Source organism: Myiozetetes cayanensis, unplaced genomic scaffold, assembly GCF_022539395.1.
Source record: "Myiozetetes cayanensis isolate MyiCay16 unplaced genomic scaffold, myiCay2020 scf14, whole genome shotgun sequence".
NCBI classification, from domain to species: Eukaryota; Metazoa; Chordata; class Aves; order Passeriformes; family Tyrannidae; genus Myiozetetes; species Myiozetetes cayanensis.
The window spans coordinates 13051560-13071940 of record NW_026087048.1 but is presented as its reverse complement, the minus strand read 5'-3'; the positions used below and the strand labels follow the sequence as shown (position 1 = coordinate 13071940).

General features: G+C 54.7%; 1 protein-coding gene across 3 annotated transcripts; it reads left to right on the top strand.

Annotated features, from left to right (window-relative positions):
• The first annotated feature begins 43 nt into the window (after window positions 1-43).
• On the top strand, window positions 44-19446 carry AEN (apoptosis enhancing nuclease). Of its 3 annotated transcripts, none has more exons than XM_050309700.1 (4): window positions 44-237; window positions 15963-16639; window positions 16932-17132; window positions 17511-19446. In XM_050309700.1, the coding sequence occupies exons 2-4, from the start codon at window positions 15968-15970 to the stop codon at window positions 17712-17714; spliced, it is 1077 nt and encodes a 358-aa protein (XP_050165657.1). In that variant the 5' UTR covers window positions 44-237; window positions 15963-15967; the 3' UTR covers window positions 17715-19446. The 3 variants fall into 3 exon arrangements, with proteins under 3 accessions (XP_050165657.1, XP_050165655.1, XP_050165654.1); XM_050309698.1 differs by lacking the exon at window positions 44-237 and adding an exon at window positions 15422-15489 and having other exon boundaries at window positions 15966-16639; XM_050309697.1 differs by lacking the exon at window positions 44-237 and adding an exon at window positions 15423-15489.
• Window positions 19447-20381: the final 935 nt, after the last annotated feature.

Genomic DNA, 20381 nt, shown 5'->3' with positions numbered 1-20381 from the left:
GCAACAGGAGCCCTGGCTATTGTCTCCGCACCTGAGAGCGGGGTAACCTGCAGCCCCCAGACCATCCATCCATCCATCCATCCATCCATCCATCTATCCACCCACCCCATCTCATCCATCACATCCCGTCCATCCCACCTCATCCCCGCATCCTCTGCCTCCATCACTGCAGCTCTCCCGGGACCGGGGCATTCCAAGCAGGGTTCCGTATCCCTTCCCTGTAGAGGCTTCTCCAAGGTAAGGCTGCGCTCCGTGCCCTCCTGTCCCACTGGGGACCCCGGTGGGCTGCAGCCCCAAACGCTGCTGGCAGCGTGGAACGCTGGCAGCGTTTGGGGCTGCAGCTTGGAGGGATCCCCTGGGAATCCAAAGCCTGGATGGCGTACCCACACCTTGGACAGAAGACAGAGCAATCCCTGGGACAACAAAACCCCTGAGGTGGCATTTCCCTGCTTGCAAAAAGGGGCTGGGATGCTCCTGCCTGGGGTACCACTGAGGTGTGTGGGGGGTCTACAGGGTCTTCATCCCTTGTCAGACGGCATTCCCAGACTACCACAGAGCATCTGCCTTCCATCTGTGCCAGCCCTCTGGAATGAGCCTTGAGCATCTCTTTGTCCCTGCAGTGGTCCTCATGAAGGGGACCCTCAGAGCTGGCACCATGTCGTGCACCTGAAACCCACCATGTCCAAGCCCTGAGGGGCCACGGGTGATTCCAGGAGCCACGAGTGATGCCAGGAGTCATGGTGCAGGCTGTAGGAGCAGGCAAGGGCAGGAGGAGAGGAGCTGCACTCCTCATTTTAGGGGAAGGAAGGACCATCTCTGCCCTGTCCCCAGGGCTTTGTCCCACGGTCCTTCCAGCTCCGATGGGGTGAGCGGCAGGTAAGTGCCTCCGTTTGGTGTCACTTGGATGTGTGGGCAGGGAGCGAGATAGAAAAAGGGTCTGGGAGAGGCTTGGAGAAGTGTAGGTTGGAGATGTGTGTGCAGGGATTGGTGTGTGTGTGTTCACCCTGAGAGGAAGATTATGTCCCTTCCCACCGGACATACCCCAGTGGTGACCATGCAAGTCACCAAACTCCTCAGCAGTTTCCACCAAGCAGTCCTTGAAGGTCTTCCCAAGCCCACAGCTGCCTGCAGTTCCAGATCCACTGGAGCCTGCATGGAGTCCCAACAGCTACAGAGCCGCTGGTGCCACAGGGTTGGCTGTCATGGGAGCAAAGTGAGTGGGCAAACCCCACGGTGAATAGCCTGGGCTGCCTCTGCAGCCTTCCCAGGAACAGCTGGCATGGGGACATGGGGCAGGATGGGCAGGGGACCACACGGCACTGACTCTGTGGCCCATCCTTGAGGATCTGAGCAAACCCAGGGATGCAGCTGCCCCCGGAACCCTGGGATCCTGCTGGAGTCGGGCTGTCTACATCCCGCTTCTGCAGTGCTGGGATCTGAAGGAATAGGCAGTGGCATGTTTCTGCCATCCATCCCTTAAAAGATGCAGACAGATTAGGCTGGGCCTGGTTTTTGAGTGGAAGTAGCAAAAATGTGAATTGTCTGACAGGTGGCAGTTTCTGCCTGGGTGGCCTTGGTGTTTGCCCACTTGGTAGCAGCGGAAGCGCAGGGACACAGCCTGGACTTCTCGACAATGGCCTGGGAGATTTAGAGGGAAAACCCGCAGCCCCCTGTGATGCTCTGTCACCTTTGCCCCCGTTGCTGCCACAGGCACACCCTGTGAGTGCCGTCTGTAAATCTAGGAGCTCTGGTTATGCTCAGCACCCCAGCGTGGCACAGGGCAGCCCTGGGTGGACTCAACTTGCTTTGGAAGGCTTTGGGAAGGCCAAGGCTGCTGCTCCACTGGTAAAGCTCAGAGGGGGTTAAGGGTTTGTGGCAGGGGATGTTTCGGGTGTTGACTCCCAGGTGCGCAGTCAGGCTCATCCCCTCCCTGCACTTTGCATGGGGCAGAGGCTGCTTGAGCAGCAGCCATGGAAAGCAGGAGCTGATTTAATAGTAGATAGGCATGGGTGAGGGCTGCCTGCTTTTCCAGTGGCTCTAAAAGGTGCAAATAGAGCTGAAGAGACACGGGGTGTGGGGTCTGGCTCGTGCAGATGAACACATGGAATGGGCAAAGGATGTACAGCACGCGGGAGGAATTGTGGAGTAGTGGCTGTCTGAGCCCAGCGGTCCAGGGATGCACTGTGTAGCTGGCCTTTTCCTGCTTCAAAATCCTGCAGGAGCATGTAACCAGAAGGGAACTCTTGCCTCTGTGTGAGGGCACCCAAATACACACACACACACACACACACACACACACGTGTCCTACCCCAGTACGTCGTGGAACCAGGGAACACCGGTTACGCTCCCAGCTCTCCCCGGCAGGCGCTTCCACCTCCCCCATTCCCTCAGGGGAAACTCCTCCAAGGCTGGTGATGGATAACACTGCCAAAGCGCGGGCTTCTTTCTTGACCCTCCTTCTGGCATCATCCAAATTCCTTCTGCCAGCATTGTAGTCTTTAATTTGAGATGGTGCCTGAGCTTGAGGCTAAATGCCTGTTTGCCACAGGGATGGGGTCTCCAACAGGGATTTCTCTGGGTGGGGAATGAGTTTCAGACCTTGCTCTGGTGGTGAGGAATACAACCCTTTGCCCACAGGAGGCAGAGTTAAGGTGAAGTGGCCAATTCCACCTTCAAGGCTCCTCCCTGGTCTGTATTTTCTCATCAGGGTCTGAGCCCACCCAAGGCTCAGGATATTACTGTGTTCTGGAGTGACGGCTCCCTCTGGTCAAACACCATGAGGGGAAGAAGGTGCCAGCTTTCATGCTGCTCTTGGCATGCTTCAGGCTGGACTGTGCCCAAGCCACAGGGAGGAAAGGTGAGGAACCAATGCCATTAGGCAGTAGCCAGCATCCCTCACCTCCCAGCCTGGCTCGGCGTGTGCACGCAGCAGGCACCGGCTCCTCAGCAATGACACGCAGGCTTTTCCAGCACAGCCTCTTAACCCAGCTAATTCCCTTGTTTTCTCCTGCCAGGCCCGCTGTGCCCCTGCCAGGGGATGGCCTGGATCCTGCTAATTGCACCAGCAAGCTGCCACGTGTCTCCATCACTGGGGTTGTTATTCTCTGGGGTTATTTTGGGGACTGCTGGCCCTTACCTGGCAGTGTGGGTCAAGGCAGTGATGGGAAGCACCCCTTGCCACTTCCCCTTCACCATCTTCCACTAAATTATCTCGATTACAGATTGACTCCCCTGCTCCCAGTGCATGCTGAAATGGGGTTTCACCAGGAATCAGGGAGATCCTTGGCATGGCACAGCCCAATGTTTCTCCCATTCCTTCTTCCCCGTCAGGAAGGCAACAAAGGCATAGTGAGAGGAAGGGCTGCCTGAACTCACCTAACCCACTCCCAGCCCCAAAGTCCACATCTCCAAGGCTGATTTGGAGGTCCTAGAGTTGGAGGTGCCATAGCTCATCCTCACATCAGTCCCCTGCTCTCCTCCTCCCCTCTTCATCCAGGGAAGGCTCAGGGTGCCAGAAGCACCCTGGAGCATCCCTCACCTCCCACCTCCCCATTCCCTCCTCCTGTCCCCAGGCCATCTGGCCACACTCATCCACGTTAAACAAATGCTGGAGTCTATTATCAGGCCCTGCCTCCCCCTTCCCCCCCCAGACAGATGGAGGCTGAGCACACCCGGAGCCCCGGCCCGCAGCATTCATGTGTGTGAATGAGAAAATTGAATTATTTATGGCCATGTGAATAAGGCTGGCGGCTGCGGAGGCCGAGCGGAAAGGACTCCATTACGTGGAGAGTACCTGTTGCTATGGAGCTGGGACTTCTTCCCCATGGCCCCCCATGCACAGCTGCATCCCTGCCCACCCCCCAGCCTCCCCTGCTCCTCACAGAGCTGGGATGGAGAGCAGAGCTGAGTGCTGGACTGGCCACAGTGCGGCCAGGATGGGTGCTTTTCTCCCTGCATTCTGCCTGGTGCTCCTGCAGGCTGCTTTGGAAGTCAGACCAAATCTCTCCACGTTTTGAAGCAGGACCCCCAGTGCAATGTGGGGATGCTGTGGCTCCCTGATTCCCTGGCCACAGTGCTGTGCAGCCAGAAAGCAGTGGGAAGTGTTGGGGTGGGCAGTGGCAGCACCTCATGGCTGGAGCTGGGCAAAGCAAGTCCAATCCTGGCACAGCACGGGACGAGGGCTGACTCAGCTCGGACTCCTTAACTCCCCTTAAACCTCCCATCCCCAGAAGCAGTGGGAGCTGTGAATTGAGGCTCCCCCAACCCCCACATGCCCACGCAGAAGAGCAGCTTTGCAAGAGTGGGGACTCCTTCCAGAGCCACCTGCATTGCAGCCTCTCCTTCAGGAAAGCTGAATCCTGCAGTGATGCTGAGAGAGGTGCTGGGGCATCCCTCCCTCCCACTGTCTCCCTAACTCCTGCCTCGATGCCACCCTGGGATCAGGCCAGGCTCCTGGGGACCGTGAGGGGATGGGACTCGGCAGCCCCCAGCCCTGCACGACAGCAGCGCAGGGACTCCCGCTCCCTTCCCTGCAGAGCTAAGAATAGACTCCAGATCCACTCCTGGTGCTGAGTGGGCTCTGCTGGGCTCAGAGGAATAAAAAGCAGGAAAACGCTTATTTTAGTTGCTGCAGTCGGCAGCTGTGACTCTGATGTACCTAAGGAGAGGCTTCGCACCGTGTTTACCCTCCTGCTGCTGGGAGCAGAGGCACCATTGCAGACTCCTTGTCCAGGCTACGGATGCCCCTGCCATGGTCCCAGCCCAGAAGTCTCAGATGGCTCCCAATCCTTCTCTGCCACAACTGGCTGCTTACCCCTTCCTTTCCCCACTCTTCGTAGTGAATCTGGGGGATGCAGGTGCTCCCACTGTTCCCATGCCTTAGGGGGTGCTCCCCCACTGCTCCCTGCACCAGCCACTGCTGGAGGCCAGTGGAGCCTTGCTGAGATGCTTAGGGCTTGTGTAGGGTTCTGGGGTTCATCCAGCTGTACCAGGCATGGGGTTGTTGTCTCCAGCATCTGAGATAAAGGGGGACTGCAGAAATGCCTATGTCTGAGTGACGGTCCAGCATGGGATGCTGCAGCGGCAAGCTGGCATATGCCAGCCCTGGCTGTGGGTGCAGGGCCAGGGGAAGCACCCACTCCAGGAGAGCACCTCTGGGTCCCTCTCCCCAGCATCACCCCCAAGGTAAAATCAAGAGAAAGCTAATTGTTACCATAGTTACGTGGAGTGGCCTTTCTTAGGGAGCCACGTCATCACTGCTGTCACAAGGTTAAGGCGGTGGGGAGTGGTGGTGGGGAAGGGGGAGAGAGATGTGTTTTCTTTGGAAAAACCATGGCAACAGCTATTTCTAAGGGAACAGCTGTGCACAGCGAGGCCATGGGGAAGGGGAAGGGGCTTGGGCGTCTCAATGCCAGCCATGCTCTGAAGGCAGCAGTGCCAGGTCTAGCAGCTCTCCGTGGCAGCCTGCATCCCCAGAATCCCCTTCCCACCTGTGCCAGGGGTCACTGGGTGTCTCCCATAGTGCCAGCAGGTTGCCATGGGCTCCAGCATGCCCAGCAAAGCAACACGAGGCCACTCCATTTTGCTGGAATGCTTCCTCTGGAATGCTCCCATCGACAGGGCAGGAAGCAGTGCCGGACATGTGGGATTGCTGAAACCACCCACCATGGGGAGTAGGGATTCAATTGCTTGACCAGAGGAAATACACCCAGAAGGAGGCCCAGCAGAGAGCCCAAGGTTGATTAATGAGTGACACAAATCTTCAACAACCGTAATGAAAACATTGGTGGAGATCGTAGGGATGGACTCAACACCACCAGAGTCAGTACAGCCTGCGCTGGTAAAATGGGAAGGTACCCTTGGGGCTGAGGAACACTAGGGGAGGTGCAAGAGCCATGGGGATGTCCTGCAGGTCTAGGCATGGCTGGCGAAGCCCTGGAGGTGGAGAGGTCTGAGGAATCTGCACCCTGGATTAGCTTAGCATGTGGACCCAGTGAGGAGAAGATACCGGTGTCAGCCACACCCTCCACCCTGGCTGCTGTTTCAACACGTAGCTGGAAATTATCTGTTTGCAAGACACTTAATTAAGACCATTTCCCTGAAGGAAACCAAGATGGAGAGCTTCAGTTCTCGGTATTCCAGTGCTTTCTGGCATTCGTTTCCACACCAATTAGGGCACAAATTAGTCATCTGGAGTGCAATTCAGTGGCTTGTGCTCAAGGGAAGCTCTTCAGCACACGTGCCATCTTCTTCCAGGAAGGGGGGTGGCAGGCACAGGTGGGTGGCCATAGCAGGGAGAGGGAAGGGGCAGGCATGGTGCTGAGGTCTACAGCCTGCAGTTGGGGTGAGACCCTGAGACTGGGCATGGACCAGAGTGAGCAGGAGGGTTTAGGTTGTATCTGTGAGCTCCATCTGCTTCCCCTTGGCCCCTAGACCTTGGAATGATTTGGTGAGCCACTGGACTCTGAGGTTAAGCTTCCTGATGGCACTGGCAAGGGAGGATGAGGAATGTGAGGATGAGATGCTCAGCTCTGTGCCCTGCTGTGACAAGATCTGTGGTGTGCATCAGAGGGCTGGCACAGAAGTGTGGTTTAAGGGTGGTTGACATCTCGATCTTGAGGTTGTTGGGTCTGGGCAGTCTCCTGCTCCAGTCTTCATATGGACATGTGGAGGCACCTCTGCCACGGTCATAGCTGTGCATCCATCCATCTGCAGGTGAACCTGTCCTTGTTCACTTTAGCTGAGAGGTTTCTGTAGAAGATGCAGCTGAAATGCAGGATAAGAGTTCAGGAGGAGGAGAGGCTCCAAAGGGGAATAAACATGGCCCCTCTGGGCAGCGGCACAGCCACCCTGGCTGCTCTCCCAGTAGAGCTGCGTGGGGTGCTGCGGTTGTAGGAATTCATTGAACACCAAGAGCTCCCGCTGGGAGCAGCGGTGCAGTCATCAGGCACGCGAGGGAGAATCTGGACGATTGATCGATGGGCGATCATCGTGGCAGAGCAGGCAGAGGAAGAGCTGGCAGAGAGGTGGCTGGGAGAAGGCACCTGAAAGCCACAGCTGGCTGTGCATGGGTCCCCATGTGACACAGGGAGTGGGGCCTCACTGCAGCACCAGGCGTAGTCCCTGCTTTACTTCCTCACCCTCTTCAGGAGGGTGGGAAGATGGCCCTAGCCATCTTAGAAACGCTGCACAAAGGTCTGTGCTGACTGTCAGGGAGCCAGGATGGAAGGTTTCAGCTAAAATACCAATGTCTCGGTGATCTCAGTTATGAGGCTCAGTTCCCCTATTGCTTTTGACCTCTTTTTGCTGAGGTCTGTAAGGTGCTCCTGCTTGGCTGGTGCCTCATTCTCCATCAGAACACTCATGTCTGTCTCTGCCTCCATGGGACAAACTCAGGGTCATGTGCTTGGTGCTACTTTCCCTAAATATTTTGACTTTCTCATTTCCCATATGCACGGCCACCATGCAGGAGCCAGAAATCTCCCTCACCTTCTGGTCAGCCTGCCCATTGCCTGATGCTTGCTGCCTGCTCCATCTCCTTCCAAACAGCACCAGGATCCCTGTGAGGAGCCACCTGCCCCCAGGACATGTCCTCCGAGCCCCCGTTAGTTTACAGTTGTCTTATGCACTGCAACATTTGATGCCTTATTCTTCCTAATCCCGCCTGATGTAACCGTGGCTGTCCTCATTAGCCACATAATTGTCGAGCAAACACAAAACAGGCCCTGACACGGTCCAAGGAAATTGGTTTAAAAATATGAAGCCACATTCTCAGATGTTGTTGAAGGGGTCTCATTTGTTTATTTGCATTCACATGGCACCCTGTGGGATAATGAGAGAGACACTCTACTGCAAAAATACCTATTTTTCTTAAAGATCATCTTAGGCAAAGATAGGTTTCAAATGCCAGGTGGGGAGATCCAGCCCAGACCCTCTGCTGGTGGAGGACAACTACCTCTCCTCCTGGTCTCATCTCTTGCACTAAGGACTTTCCGAGAAGAGAAGGTGGCCATTCATGCCCACACTGGTATGGGTGCCCAGGGAGAGACAGCCATCCACATCTCCTGCTGATAATGCTTTTGAATTTCAAAGGGGCTCCATCCCCTTCCAACAGCAGGCGACAGGGCTAAGTTAATGGAGGCAGCTGTAAGAAATCTAATTAACCTGCAGTATGTTGTTTAATTTGAGCAAAGTTGTTGTGGTTACTCAACTATAAACTCCATTCCCAGCTCTAATGATAGTGACTTGCATGGCAGCAGCAGGAGCATCCTGGAGGTGGGCAGCCACCTCGTGCTCACCCTTGAAGGTGCCCTCAATTACGTGCAGAGCGTTCCAGTGGTTGCCTCCATCTGGTTCTTCCATGGCATTTGAGACCCTTTTCTAGCTCCAGTCTTTGGAACAGGCACCTGTGCTGCTTCTCTGCCTGCTCTGGCATTCAACCCTGGTGCACAGCTTCCAAAAACCAACCTTCAGGACCCAGCAGTGTCAATCTGTTGATTGCACTAAAGTCCAGGAGATGGTTTTAGGTCATCAAGTTCCCATCACAGCTCTTAGGCTGTAATTATGTTCAAGGCTCTTTGCTTTGGTTATGTCTTTTTACTAATGCTTGGAGCCACTGTACTGATCTTTTCTTCAAGGCTGACCTCCATGTAGCTTCCCAGGGGAGAGCCAGGACTGTTATTTAAGCCAATTCACAAACCAGGTCCTGAAGGCCAGTTGTCCATTATACGATTTTTTGAACAGCAGGAATCATCAGCAGGGCTGATGGTGGCTGAGCTATTTGTGTCGGTTCGGGGAGAAGCACAGGAAAAGGGACGGATGTCACGCGTTAGCTTCTCTTCCCAGGTTAACCTTCCCCAGAGATCTTTGACCAGACAATAGCTCCCCTGCAGAGGGGCTCTGGAGCCTGTGGGACCCACAGAAAGGTGATGATGAGCATCAGCACTTCCTTCATCTCGCACCAAAGCCCTGTGTTCCCCCCACGATCACTACAAGAGCGATCTCATACCCTGCAGGGACATCCTTCCCGTGGAGGGAAAAGCTTTAACCAGGTCCCAGAAGACTCCCATTGCCCACTGAGGTGAGGTTTGAAAAGAAAGGAACTGAGAAAGAAGATGATCCACCTCTGGGGTCCATTAAAGCCAAGCAGGCTCGGGCCACGCTGCCACAGGGTTTGTAGGAGCAGAGACCTCCAGCACCAAGGTCCCACTCAGCACTGGTGCTCCAGGAATGCTGAGTGATGTGGAATACAAGCGCACTGTTGGCAGCAGCGTACAGTTACACCGAGCCCTGCAAGATCCTGCAAGAGCCTCCTCCTGAAGCCCACAGCAGCTCCCAGCATTTTGAGGGGACTACAGCCCCTCTATCCAGTGGAAAGCCTGGAGACCTTGGCTCGCTCCTTCCCTGGACACAGGCTGTTCCTCCAAACCATCTGTGCAGGTAGCCCAGGCAGTGCCTGGGGGTGATGCCAGGGGGCTGCTCGGTGGCCAGGGCGGGATTCCCTGCAAACAGTACTCCCAGCAAGCCAGCCTGCATCCACAAATGGGGTTCCCAGCACAGCCCCATGTGCAGGGACACAGAAGTGCCCTCAGAGCAGGGGCAGCTCAGTCACCACCAGTTTGTGTGTGTCCCCTTGCAAAGCTCTTGGCATCCTGTCCCCAACCCATTGAGCTCTACAGCCCTTCCTCTTCAGCCCAGGGACAAAACCAGGTCCCTGAGCAGCCAAAGGGTAGAAGTGATGGCTGTCGAGAGGGAGAGGAGCTCAATTTGGGTTTTCCTTTCTCTTTTTTCCTTTTTTTTTTTTAAAGAATTTAAAAGTGGCAGCGCTAGCAAAGGGTAATTATCCCTCTGTTCCAGCTGAAATACAATTAAGGCGGCTCTCAACGAGCCCCCGGGATATTGTGGTTTACTAATTAACAAGCGGATATGCTGTGGCCCCTGTCATGGCAATTACAGCATGAGACAGGCTTCAGGAGCTCTAATTACACATCAGCCCGCGACACACGCTGCAATACAAATTAATGAGGGCCCGAGCTGGCAGTGGAGGCAGTTTGCCCAGCAAGAGGCTGAGATGGGCAGCAGGGATGTGGATGGATGCGGGGGATAGGGATGGGGGGACCTGATGTGTCTCCAAGCCTCGGGATACTGGTGGACTCTGCAAGGATCAGGAGGATGCAGGGAGGAAATTGGGGGATAAAATACTCTATAGTTACCAAAAAGTAATGCATTGGAGAAAGGACAGGGGCTTCTGCTTTGTGGAGCCATGGCTTGATGGGATGAGTGGCATTTGGGATGACTGCAATGAATAGCAAGTATCGCATCTTCCGCTGTTAATTCCCAGACCAATAAAGCTGCTGTTAAGAAAAGAAGTCAGATGGGAAATACCCAACAAGGTTTTGACTGCTGACAAATAACGAACAGATCTCCCAGAGCCAGGAGGAATTTTTCTGACAAATTGTTTATTGGGGAAAGTTATGCAGTTTCAGCCTGAGTTCCACTAATAGCTTTGGCCAGGTCTGGAAAATCAAAATAATAAAAAAAAAAAGGTAATCAGGATTTTTGTAAATGCAGTTTTGACATCTTGCATTTTAAAAAGCTGTTTCCTTTCAAAATACATTAAAGTGATATAATTAAACCAAAATGCAGACCGCACACCTAATGACAAAATGTTTCTGACGAAATAGTTTCTGACAAAATGAAACTATATTTATCAGCTTTGCTGATATTTATCAGATTTTTGCCGGTCCAAGCCCATCAGTGACAGGGTTTTCTCTGACAGTAGCGTTCCTGTTGAATTTACTGCTCCTGCTGTCTCCTCTCCAGCACCTGTTTCCTACGGGCACCCAAGGAGAGATGGTGGGAGGTGACGCGGTGGATGTGCTGGGCTTTGGCCACCGGTATCACCTGCAAATGCCACTGCTGGCACACTGGCTGTTGGGCAGACAGGAGGATCTGGGGAGGCTGAAGCAAAGCCCCCAGGATTTGGAACTCCCTCCAGCCACCTGCAGGGGTGGAAGCAGTGGAGCTCGAGGGCAGACCCTTGCAGGGCTGGGAGTCTCAGGGGGGTGCACAGCAGGTCTCTCCTTTGTGAGAAAAGGCTGAGATGAGGCAGGCAAGGGCGTTTCAGACTAATCCCTCTTACTCCCTTGTACTGAGGGAGGAGACCCTGCACAGTCCACCCAGAGCACGAAACCACAGGAGGCCCCTGTGTTGCAGAGCGTGGCAGGGGGAGGACACCCCCTCACATGTTGTTCCCGATATAGATCCCATTAACCATCGCAATTAACACGAGCCAGGCCCTCTCTCCTCCTTGTCACCCCAGACAGAGCCGTACATAAAAATAACTGTTTATTACACAGCAGGCAGAGCCCGGCTTATCACTGCAGACAGGAAATTGCCACGCAGAAACCACACGTTTCACTTTTAATAAGTTTGGCAATAAAACATCTCGTCAAGCGAGGCCACGACAGGGCAATAATGAAGCTTCCGCGTGGCCCGTAATTGCTCATTGCTCTCCTGGGGGTGAGCCAGAAAACGTGGAGAGAGGTGGGAGACGTATGGCAGCATCCTCTGCCCTCACCTCCTGCTCAGGCAGCATCCCTCCTTATCCCTGTCAGCATCCCTGGAGCACTGACACCCTCCAGGACATGGCTAAGGAGGAGGTCTGTCCATGTTGGAGGGATACACGCAATTCCCGTGGAGTGCTGGAGGAGGTGTGAGAGAAATAGAGTGGCTCTTGGTGCTCCAAGGGAAAGGACAAGGTTTTTTGCTTTCCAAGCAGGACTTTACAGCAGGATATCTTCAAGGCTGAGTGGGTGCTGTAGCACACAGTCCATCCCCACCCTTATCCAGGAGGGATACAGTGTCCTGGAGGTTTTGCACAAGTGGGCTCGGGGGGAAAGCTGAGGATGGGGAACTCAGCATGGCAACACAGGGGTGCCACGGGGATCTCCGTGCTGAACCTCTGCTATGGACCCATCCCGGCGAAGGCCAGGGAGTGACATGGTGCCTGTCTGTTCTGACACCCTCTTGCTGGTGGTCTCAGTGCCACCAGCTGGTGACACTTCAGCCAGGTGGCACCGCTGCCAGAGCTGGTCCCTTGCACTGAAGGATGGTGGTGGTGTTTCCAGGTGTTACCTTCGTGACGACACTTTCTTTCCCTAAAGGAAACCAGGCCCAGCAAGGGATCAGTCACTGCCCCAACCTATTTCTGTAGCTTCCCAGCTTCTGTTTGATCTTTTGGATGCTGGTGGACACAAACCAGCCTGCCACAAGCCTATTGAGAGTGATGGGAGCAGCTTGGGGAGCCCTGGTGGGGTTCCCCAACCAGAGATGGGTGATGAGGACTCACCGTGCAGCCTGCAAAGCCCAGGATGATGAAACAGACCCTCATCACCCGTGGAGGCAAAGCTGGGTCCTTGCTGCCTTCTCTGAGTTAACCTGTGCCTGAGCTCCTCGTTCCCACCAGCCATCCCCCTTGGCAGGGAGGGAACAAAGAAGTCCAGGAGGACATGGTGCAACCAACACTGTAAAGATGAGCTCTGTCATCGAGGTAATAGGAGACAAAATGATGCGTGTCCAGGCTGGCACTAGGAAATGAGGCGGTTTAGAGTCACAGCAGGGACGTGCTGGTGCTGGCAGGCACCGCTGGAAGGCTCCCAGGTGGGCAGGAGGCTTTGTTCGCCTGCAGCACTGCTCTTGGGGAGTTTACCTGGAATTACTGATCCGCATTCATAAACATGATCACATTAATTGGCTGCCGAGGCTGCAGTCGCCGTCTCCTCTCAGCACTGGGACTTCATCTCCCTTCCCATCCCAAATGTCAGGATGTGTCTGTTCTTCCATCCACTCAGCACCATGGCCGAGGACAGAGAAATGGCTGGAGAAAGGAAAGAGGCAGAGGATGGGTGAGTCCATGGGCCTGGAGCCAGTGACAGACACCCACTGCCACCACCTCCACGCTGCAAAGCAGGCGCCTTGAAAATAAACAGCGGACACCTTCTGGAGGGGACAGGAATCCCTGTAGCCCTGGCCAGTGATGACTTGGGAACAGGCACCTGGGCTGGAGACCAGCTTTTTATGGCTGGAGCAGTGACTGGTGGGCAGGAGAGGGATCAGCTCCCAGCTGAGGACAGAGACACTCAGGCTTCTCAGCCTGAGACCAGGCTGGTGCTCGTCTCACTTGGAGCGAGGCCAATCACTTCTAGTAAATTATTCATCCGACAAATTTAGCCTGTTATTCTAGTCGTGCTCTACCCAGAGTTTTACAGATTTCATTATTATTTCAAATTGTGCAAACACCGACGAAACCTCTCTGGGGCTCTGGCGCGCTCTGCCTTCATCTCAGCTCATCTGCCACATCTGGAACAGGATTTTTACCGTCTAGTGCCAAACCCTCCATCCCCAGCATGGCCACAGGACCTTGTGGAGGTGAGTGGCATCCCTGTTCAGCACCAGGCTTCTGCTGAGGGGAGAACCTTCTACTGTGTGAGAACCATCTACTGATAACCCAGGGGTCAGTGGGATCACAGGAGGCCATGGCACACCAATGGACCCATACAAAGATATTCTGACTTTTTTTCACCTCTATCCTTGTATCTGGGGCAGGGGAGAAAAATGACAGCACTGTTCAGCAGTGTTCTCTTGCATTCTGCACTGTCCTATTTCCTAAGCCTGGTCACCTTGGGAAAGCAAGGTGACACATGCCATAATTTCTCCTGTCGAGGTTTCTGTGTAGTCATGAGGGTACAGCTAAAGCTTTGCACTGCCAAAGAGAATCACATGCATCTTGTAAAATATACAGCCTGGGAAAGGAAAGGAGATGGATGGGTTGTGGACAAGCCAAGAGTGATCAGACCCATAAATGGAACAGCAATGTGTCTGGGGAGAAGCTGTCAACCACGGAATGGTCGAGGCACTTTAACCTTTTGTCTCAATACAGGATGTGAAAGAGAAGAGCAGGCAGTGACACCACCTCCTTGTCTGCCCAGAGCTGGTGGAGAAATGCCACCAGCAGTGCAAGCCCATTTCCCTCACATCAGGACTCATCGCTGGTGTGGGAATACCAAATGAGCTATCCCCAAGGGCTGTTAATGCACAGTTTCACCAAAACCACCAGAAAACAGTATAAATTTCTACATAGAGACCTGTCAGGGCTCCTTAGCAAGGTATTATGGGACCCTTGAATGACTCTTATTAAAAGGGAATTAATTAGCTGAATAGCAGGGATGGAAGAAATAGATGCAAAACACAGAACAACAGATTTAAGGAAGAGGTTTACTGGCCAAAAGATAAAACATAAAAGAAATATGAAAAAATAAATCATGGGGTGTTCAAATCTTTTCTTTGTGACCAGGCTGAAGAAGCTCATGGGTGGTAAAAAAGGGGAGCGACAGAGCGTGGAAACGCTTGCCCTGCATCCCTGTGAGCCCCATTTGTGGCAGGGAGAGGGAATGCTCAGAGCAGGGCCCGGTGGGACAAGGATGGACACGGTGCCTGGTTCCCTCTGGAAGACTAGTGATTTTGTTGTTGTATGGCTCATCCCACCACAACAAGTCACAGTCTGCCCTAGGGCGCACGGCCTCTGCGGCGACACCGAAGGAAGGCGTGGGGACGAGCTGGTGGCTGGGGCTGCCTGTGGCCCTTCTCCACTTCTGACCACCTCGGACGTTGCTTTTGTGAGCCTTGAGAGTGAAGCAACGAGAGGCGGGTCTGAAACCCCACCTTCAACCATGTCCTGGTCAGAGCTGCCCCCGCCCCCAAACCCTGGGAAGCACAGCCTGGAGGATGCAAACCCTGCAGGAGCTGCTGTGCCTCAGCCCACCCCACCGTCAGAAGCAGGGATGCTCACAGGGCCAGCACCGCACCGCAGGAGACACACAGGAAAACTGCAGCGTATTCGTGCCAGGCTGTGTGCCCCAAAATAAAAAGGGGGCTCTCTCTGTTCAGGGCACAGAGCTGTGTGCCCCAAAATAAAAAGCACCCTCCGAAACACAAGGGGCAAACTGAATCACCATAGTTAACCTCCTAAAACAACAAACTTGCGTCAAAGAGATGAATTTGCTTTTTGTGCGCTTTTGTTTCTCGCGCACGTTATCTTTATGTCACAACTTTGATTCCGGTAACACTCCGTTGACCAATTACGCATAAACACGCAAAATATCCATAAAATTGTATCCCACCCCCAAAACCCACCACCCCGAAGGTGCCCTCCCCACCAGGTGAGAGAGTCCTGAAGCCCAGAGCGCCTGGGTCTGGGATGTAATCCTCAAGTACTTCGCTCAGACATTCCCAAATTCCTCCCACCCCAGCGCTATAACCGGGGCTCCAGAAACCCCGCCCACCGCCCGCCCCGCCGGGCCCCGCCCCCGCATGCAAATCACCCGCCATTCAGCCAATGGGGAGACAGGGGGCGTGGCCACGGCGGGACTTGCCCGGGCATGTGTGAGCGGCGGCTTCCGGGCGGGACACGTGGGGACCGCGCCGGGCCCGGTCAGGAGCGGGGACAGGGGGTTTTGGGGGGTATGGGGAGGGGAAGCAGGAGCAGGGGAAGCAGGAGCAGGGGGGCAGGCACGGGTGTGGGGATGGGTGACGAGGCGGGTAGGGCGCTGGGACCCGGAGCGACGCAGAGAGAGCCCGGGTGACGGGCGGACAGGGCCCTGGGGAGCGCGTAATGGGGTGGGCAGGGGGTAGTGGGGTGGCAGGGGGGCTGCGGATCGGCAAGAGAGTGGGTAGGGCCCTGGGACCGGGAACGGGGCAGTTGGGGACCGGGCAAAGAGCGGCAAAGGGGTGGGGACAGGGTGTGGCAGTGTGTCCTTGTGTACCTCCCCCCCCCCCCCTTTCCCTGCCCCATGGCCCCTGTCTGTGCCTGCGGGATGGGGGGGTTCCTGGGGGCTGTGCACGTCGTTTTTGACGGGGGAGCACGGGGACTGCACGGCACTCATGGCCCCCTGTGCGTGCTCCAGCAGGAATGCCACCTGGCAAAGGGCAGATGACCCCGCTGCTGCCCACCCCGAAGGTCTGCGCGCCCACCCTGCAAGGCACCCACGACCCCTCCATGGGGGGCTGCCCTCAGGCCCCCAAGGGTCCCGGCTCGCCGCAGAGCCGCAGCAAGAAGAAGAGCCGTAAGCACCAGCGGTTCCTGGAGCGCCGGGTGCTGCTGGAGCAGAAGGGGCTGCTGAGCCCCCACGGGCGCCGGAGCACTCAGACCACCGTGGCAGGGCCAGAGGCACACACCACCCTCACCAAGGCAGATGGCATCACGACAGAGCACTCTGGCGAGGTCCCCAAGCCCAGACGGGTCACCTCCGCATCCCTGTCCCCATCTGCCTCTCCGGACAGCATAGCCAGGCACCACTCCGTGCTGCTGTCCCAGGGGAACGGCAGCTCCAAGGTGCGAACGTCCTCGCTGGTCCTGCGCCCGGGCAAGTACGTGGCCATTGACTGTGAGATGGTGGGCACCGGCCCTCAGGGCAGGCTGAGCGAGCTGGCACGGTGCTCCGTGGTGAACTACGAGGGGGATGTCATCTATGACAAGTACATTCAGCCCGAGCTCCCCATTGTGGACTTCCGGACACGCTGGAGCGGCATCACCAAGCAGCACATGAAGAGGGCGATTCCCTTCAAGGCTGCCCAGGCAGAGGTGAGGGAAAAGAGAAATTAAAAAAACAAGCAAACAAAACCCAGTATGTTGTCTGCTAGGCACAAATAGGGTTTTTGGTGGCTCATGCTGAGCTGCTCTGAGGCAGAGACACAACCACAGGATGGAAAGCCTCTGAAGCTGTGCAGTGGGTTGGTTTGGTGGTGGTTGCTCCCTTCTGGTAACCTAAAAACTGGAAGTCAAGGAGCTTAATTTAATAAAAAATGGTTTATTTTGTGCTTAATTGGTGTTTCTTTTGCTGTACTGCCTGTCTAACCCTTTCTGACTCTTCCAGATCCTGAAGATCTTGAAAGACAAGATTGTGGTAGGACACGCCATCCACAATGACTTCCAAGCCCTGAAGTACTTCCACCCGAAAGACAGGACTCGAGACACCAGCCAGATCCCTGTGCTGAAGCAGAAGGCAGGGCTGCCTGTCAGGGCCAACGTCTCGCTCAAGAACTTAGCCAGGCACCTGCTCCATAAAAGGATCCAGGTAAGCACCAGGAACCTTGAGATGGGAAGCAATTCATGGGTTAGCTACAAACCTGTGTGGTCAGCCTGGTCCTCCCACCTCCATGGGTGCTTTTTGTGACATGGAGATGACACTTGGTCACCCTATGCCTCTGGCTGTAAATAAGCTGGGAGAGCCCAGGACCTCCCAAGCTGACCATTAAGCATCTCAGTAAAACATGGAAAGGACCTGTGCCCTCCAGAAAGTGTTGAAGAGATATCTCTATCTCCTTGGTTGCATCAAACCTCTGCTGTCTGCAAAACCCACAGCATTTGTGTACTTCTGAGCAAGCAGACAACATGACCTGTGGGATTTTTGCTGCCCCTTTTATCTAACTGGGGCTTTTTTCCCTTTGCTCAGGTTGGCTGCAAAGGACACTCGTCGGTGGAAGATGCTCAAACAGCCATGGAGCTGTACAGACTGGTGGAGGTGCAGTGGGAGAAGGAGCTGGCCCGTAGCCTGCCCCCCCGGCCCCCCAGCCCCATCACAGACCCCACTGCAGACAGCAGCCACTACTTGGATGACCAGTACTGGCCCACAGACCTGATATCAAGCGGCCTGTGATGGGGGACAGCATCTCCTCCATGTGTCTCGGGCTATCCTGGTGCCTTCAGCTCTGAAAGGTGGAGGTGACCGCTGACCTCCTTCCCCAGGGGTTGTACTCCATGGGCTCTGCCCAGTACCCAGCCCTGCCAGGGATGGAGACACGGTGACACCTGAACAGCAGTGATCTCCCAGAAAGGCTGTCTGCAGCCTCTAGCTCGTGCACAGAAATGAGGGCTGTGGCTGCACTGTGTTCATCTGTCACTTTGGGATGAGCATGGTCCTGGTGTCAGCCTGGAGGAGCTCCCATGGGCACGTGATGGGGGCTACCAGGACATCTTCCATGCCTTCCATTGGGTTGTCCCTGTCCCAGATGGATGTGGCAGGTTTTCCTGTGGAAGGACTGAGGTGTTTTGCTGATGCCCAAAGGCGCAAACCATCCAGGGCCAGTAAACAACCCGTTTCCTCCTCACTTTATTTCATAGAATCATAAAATATGCTGAGTTGGAAGGGTTGTGTCAGGATCACAGAGTCCAACTCCTGGCCCTGCACAGGACACCCCAAGAGTCCTGCCATGTGCCTGAGAGCACTGTCCAAACACTTCTTGAACTCAGATAGGCTTGGTGCTATGAACAGCTCTGTGGGGGAGCCTGTTCCAGTGCTCAGCCATCCTCTGGGTGAGAAACCTTTTCCTGATATCCTGCCTAAACCTCCTCTGACTCAGCTTCATGCCATTTCCTTGAGTCCTGCCACTGGTCACAAGAGAAGAGGTTGGTGCCTGCCCCTCCCTTCCCCTCATGAGGATGTTGAAGATTGCAATGAGGTCTCCCCTCAGTCACTTCTAGGCTGAACAAACCAAGTGACCTCAGCCACTCCTCATAAGGCTTCCCTTCCAGTCTCTTCACCATCCTCATGGCCTGCTTTTGGATACTCTCTAACAGATTAAAGTCTTTTTTAATGTTGTGGTGCCCAAAACTGCACACAATATTCAAGGTGAGGCCACACCAGTGTAAAGCAGAGCGGGACAATCCCCTCATTTAGTATTCCTTCAAGTCCTGTGCCTCGGTCATTAATGAAGGTGTTGAAGAGAACTGGCCCAAGGATGGAGCCCTGTGTAACCCCACTGGTGACAGGTCTGATGTCACCCCATTCACTGTTTGTGCGTGACCTGTGAACCAGTTGCTGACCCATCGTGTGACATGGTTACCCACCTGTGTGCTGGACATTTTGTCCAGAAAGATACTGTGAGAGACGGTACCAAAAGCTTTACTGAACTCCAAAAAGGTAATGTCTACTGGCTTCCCTTGATCAACCAGGTGGGTTACCCTGTTGTAGAAGGAAATCAGGTTTGATAAGCAGGGCTTTCCTGTCATGAAGCCATGCTGGTTGTGCTTGATGACTGTGTTGTCCTCCAGGTGTTTTTCAATACCTCCCAGAATAATCTTTTCCGTGATTTTACCAGGCACTGAAGTGAGACTGATAGGTCTGTAGCTTCCAGGGTCCTCCTTCTTGCCCTTCTTGAAAACTGGAACATTTGCCAGCTTCCAGTCAGCTGGAACCTCTGCAGCTTCCCAAGAGTGCCCAAAAATCGTTGGGAGAGGCTTTGTGATGACATCAGTTAGCTCTTGGAGGATTCTTGGATGAATCCCACCACACCTGATAGATCTGTAGGGATCCAGCTGCACAAGGAAGCCTGGATCTAATCAGTGTCCAGCACAGACAAGAGCATAGAATGCACTTCATTTTAAATAAATTATTGACATAATTGTCCAGTTCTGAATTAAAAACTCTTAATGCTAAACCCTTGTGTACATTTTGCATGATTTGATCTGGCAGTTCTACAAGAGCAAGAGGGTGGGGTGAGATTGGCCTGAGTACCATGCCATGTTCTAGGGCTTAAAACCCACCTGCAACTGGAAAAGGTGGTTTGTGTGGCCTTACAGTGGCTGGAGTAGGTAGTTCCTTGGGGTGCAGGCTTGTCCTCTGCTCTGGGGATATCCCTGTGAAGGCAGGAGGAGCAGGGGATGGGCTCAGCTGGAGCCCTGCAATCCAGCACTTCCAGCTGCTTGGAGAAAGCTCAGTGCAAGAGAGCATCCTGCTGTGTCACCCTCCAGCAGCTGGGCTGTCCCAGCTCGGGAAGCTCCCTGTGTTAAGGAGAGGCATTGATGGGATTTGCCCACCTCACAGGTCAGTGTTCCTTCCCCCAGCATCTGTGAGTGAGAGCTGTGCTGCCTCTGCGCAGTGAGAATGTTGGTGAGCTGTGCCACGGGCTGCTGTGATGGTGTGGGGACAGGGTGATGCTCACCTGCAGTGACTCTGCCTGTAGGTGACATATGGGGCTGCCCCAGCTGGGTGTGGGAGCACCAGAGAGGGTTTGGGGGTTGGACGCAGAGAGCTGTGTTCTTCCCCAGGGAACTGAACAGCCACGGTTATAGAAAATTGGTATTTTTTTTGCCGTGTGCCTCAAGGTCAGCCCTCAGTAGCCCTTTAGCACAGTCCCACTGCCTGGGAGTGGGGTGACAGGAGGTGGCAGAGGGGGCTGGAGGGCTGCCAGCACTCTGGGAACTTTGAGGAGCCTGGTGCAGCACACTGGGATACAGCAGCCAGCACTGGAATGGAGCCCACGACCCCCTGAGCCAGGCTAGATCATCTCAGGCTTTTCCCAACAGGCCGTGGGAGGTAAGGAGA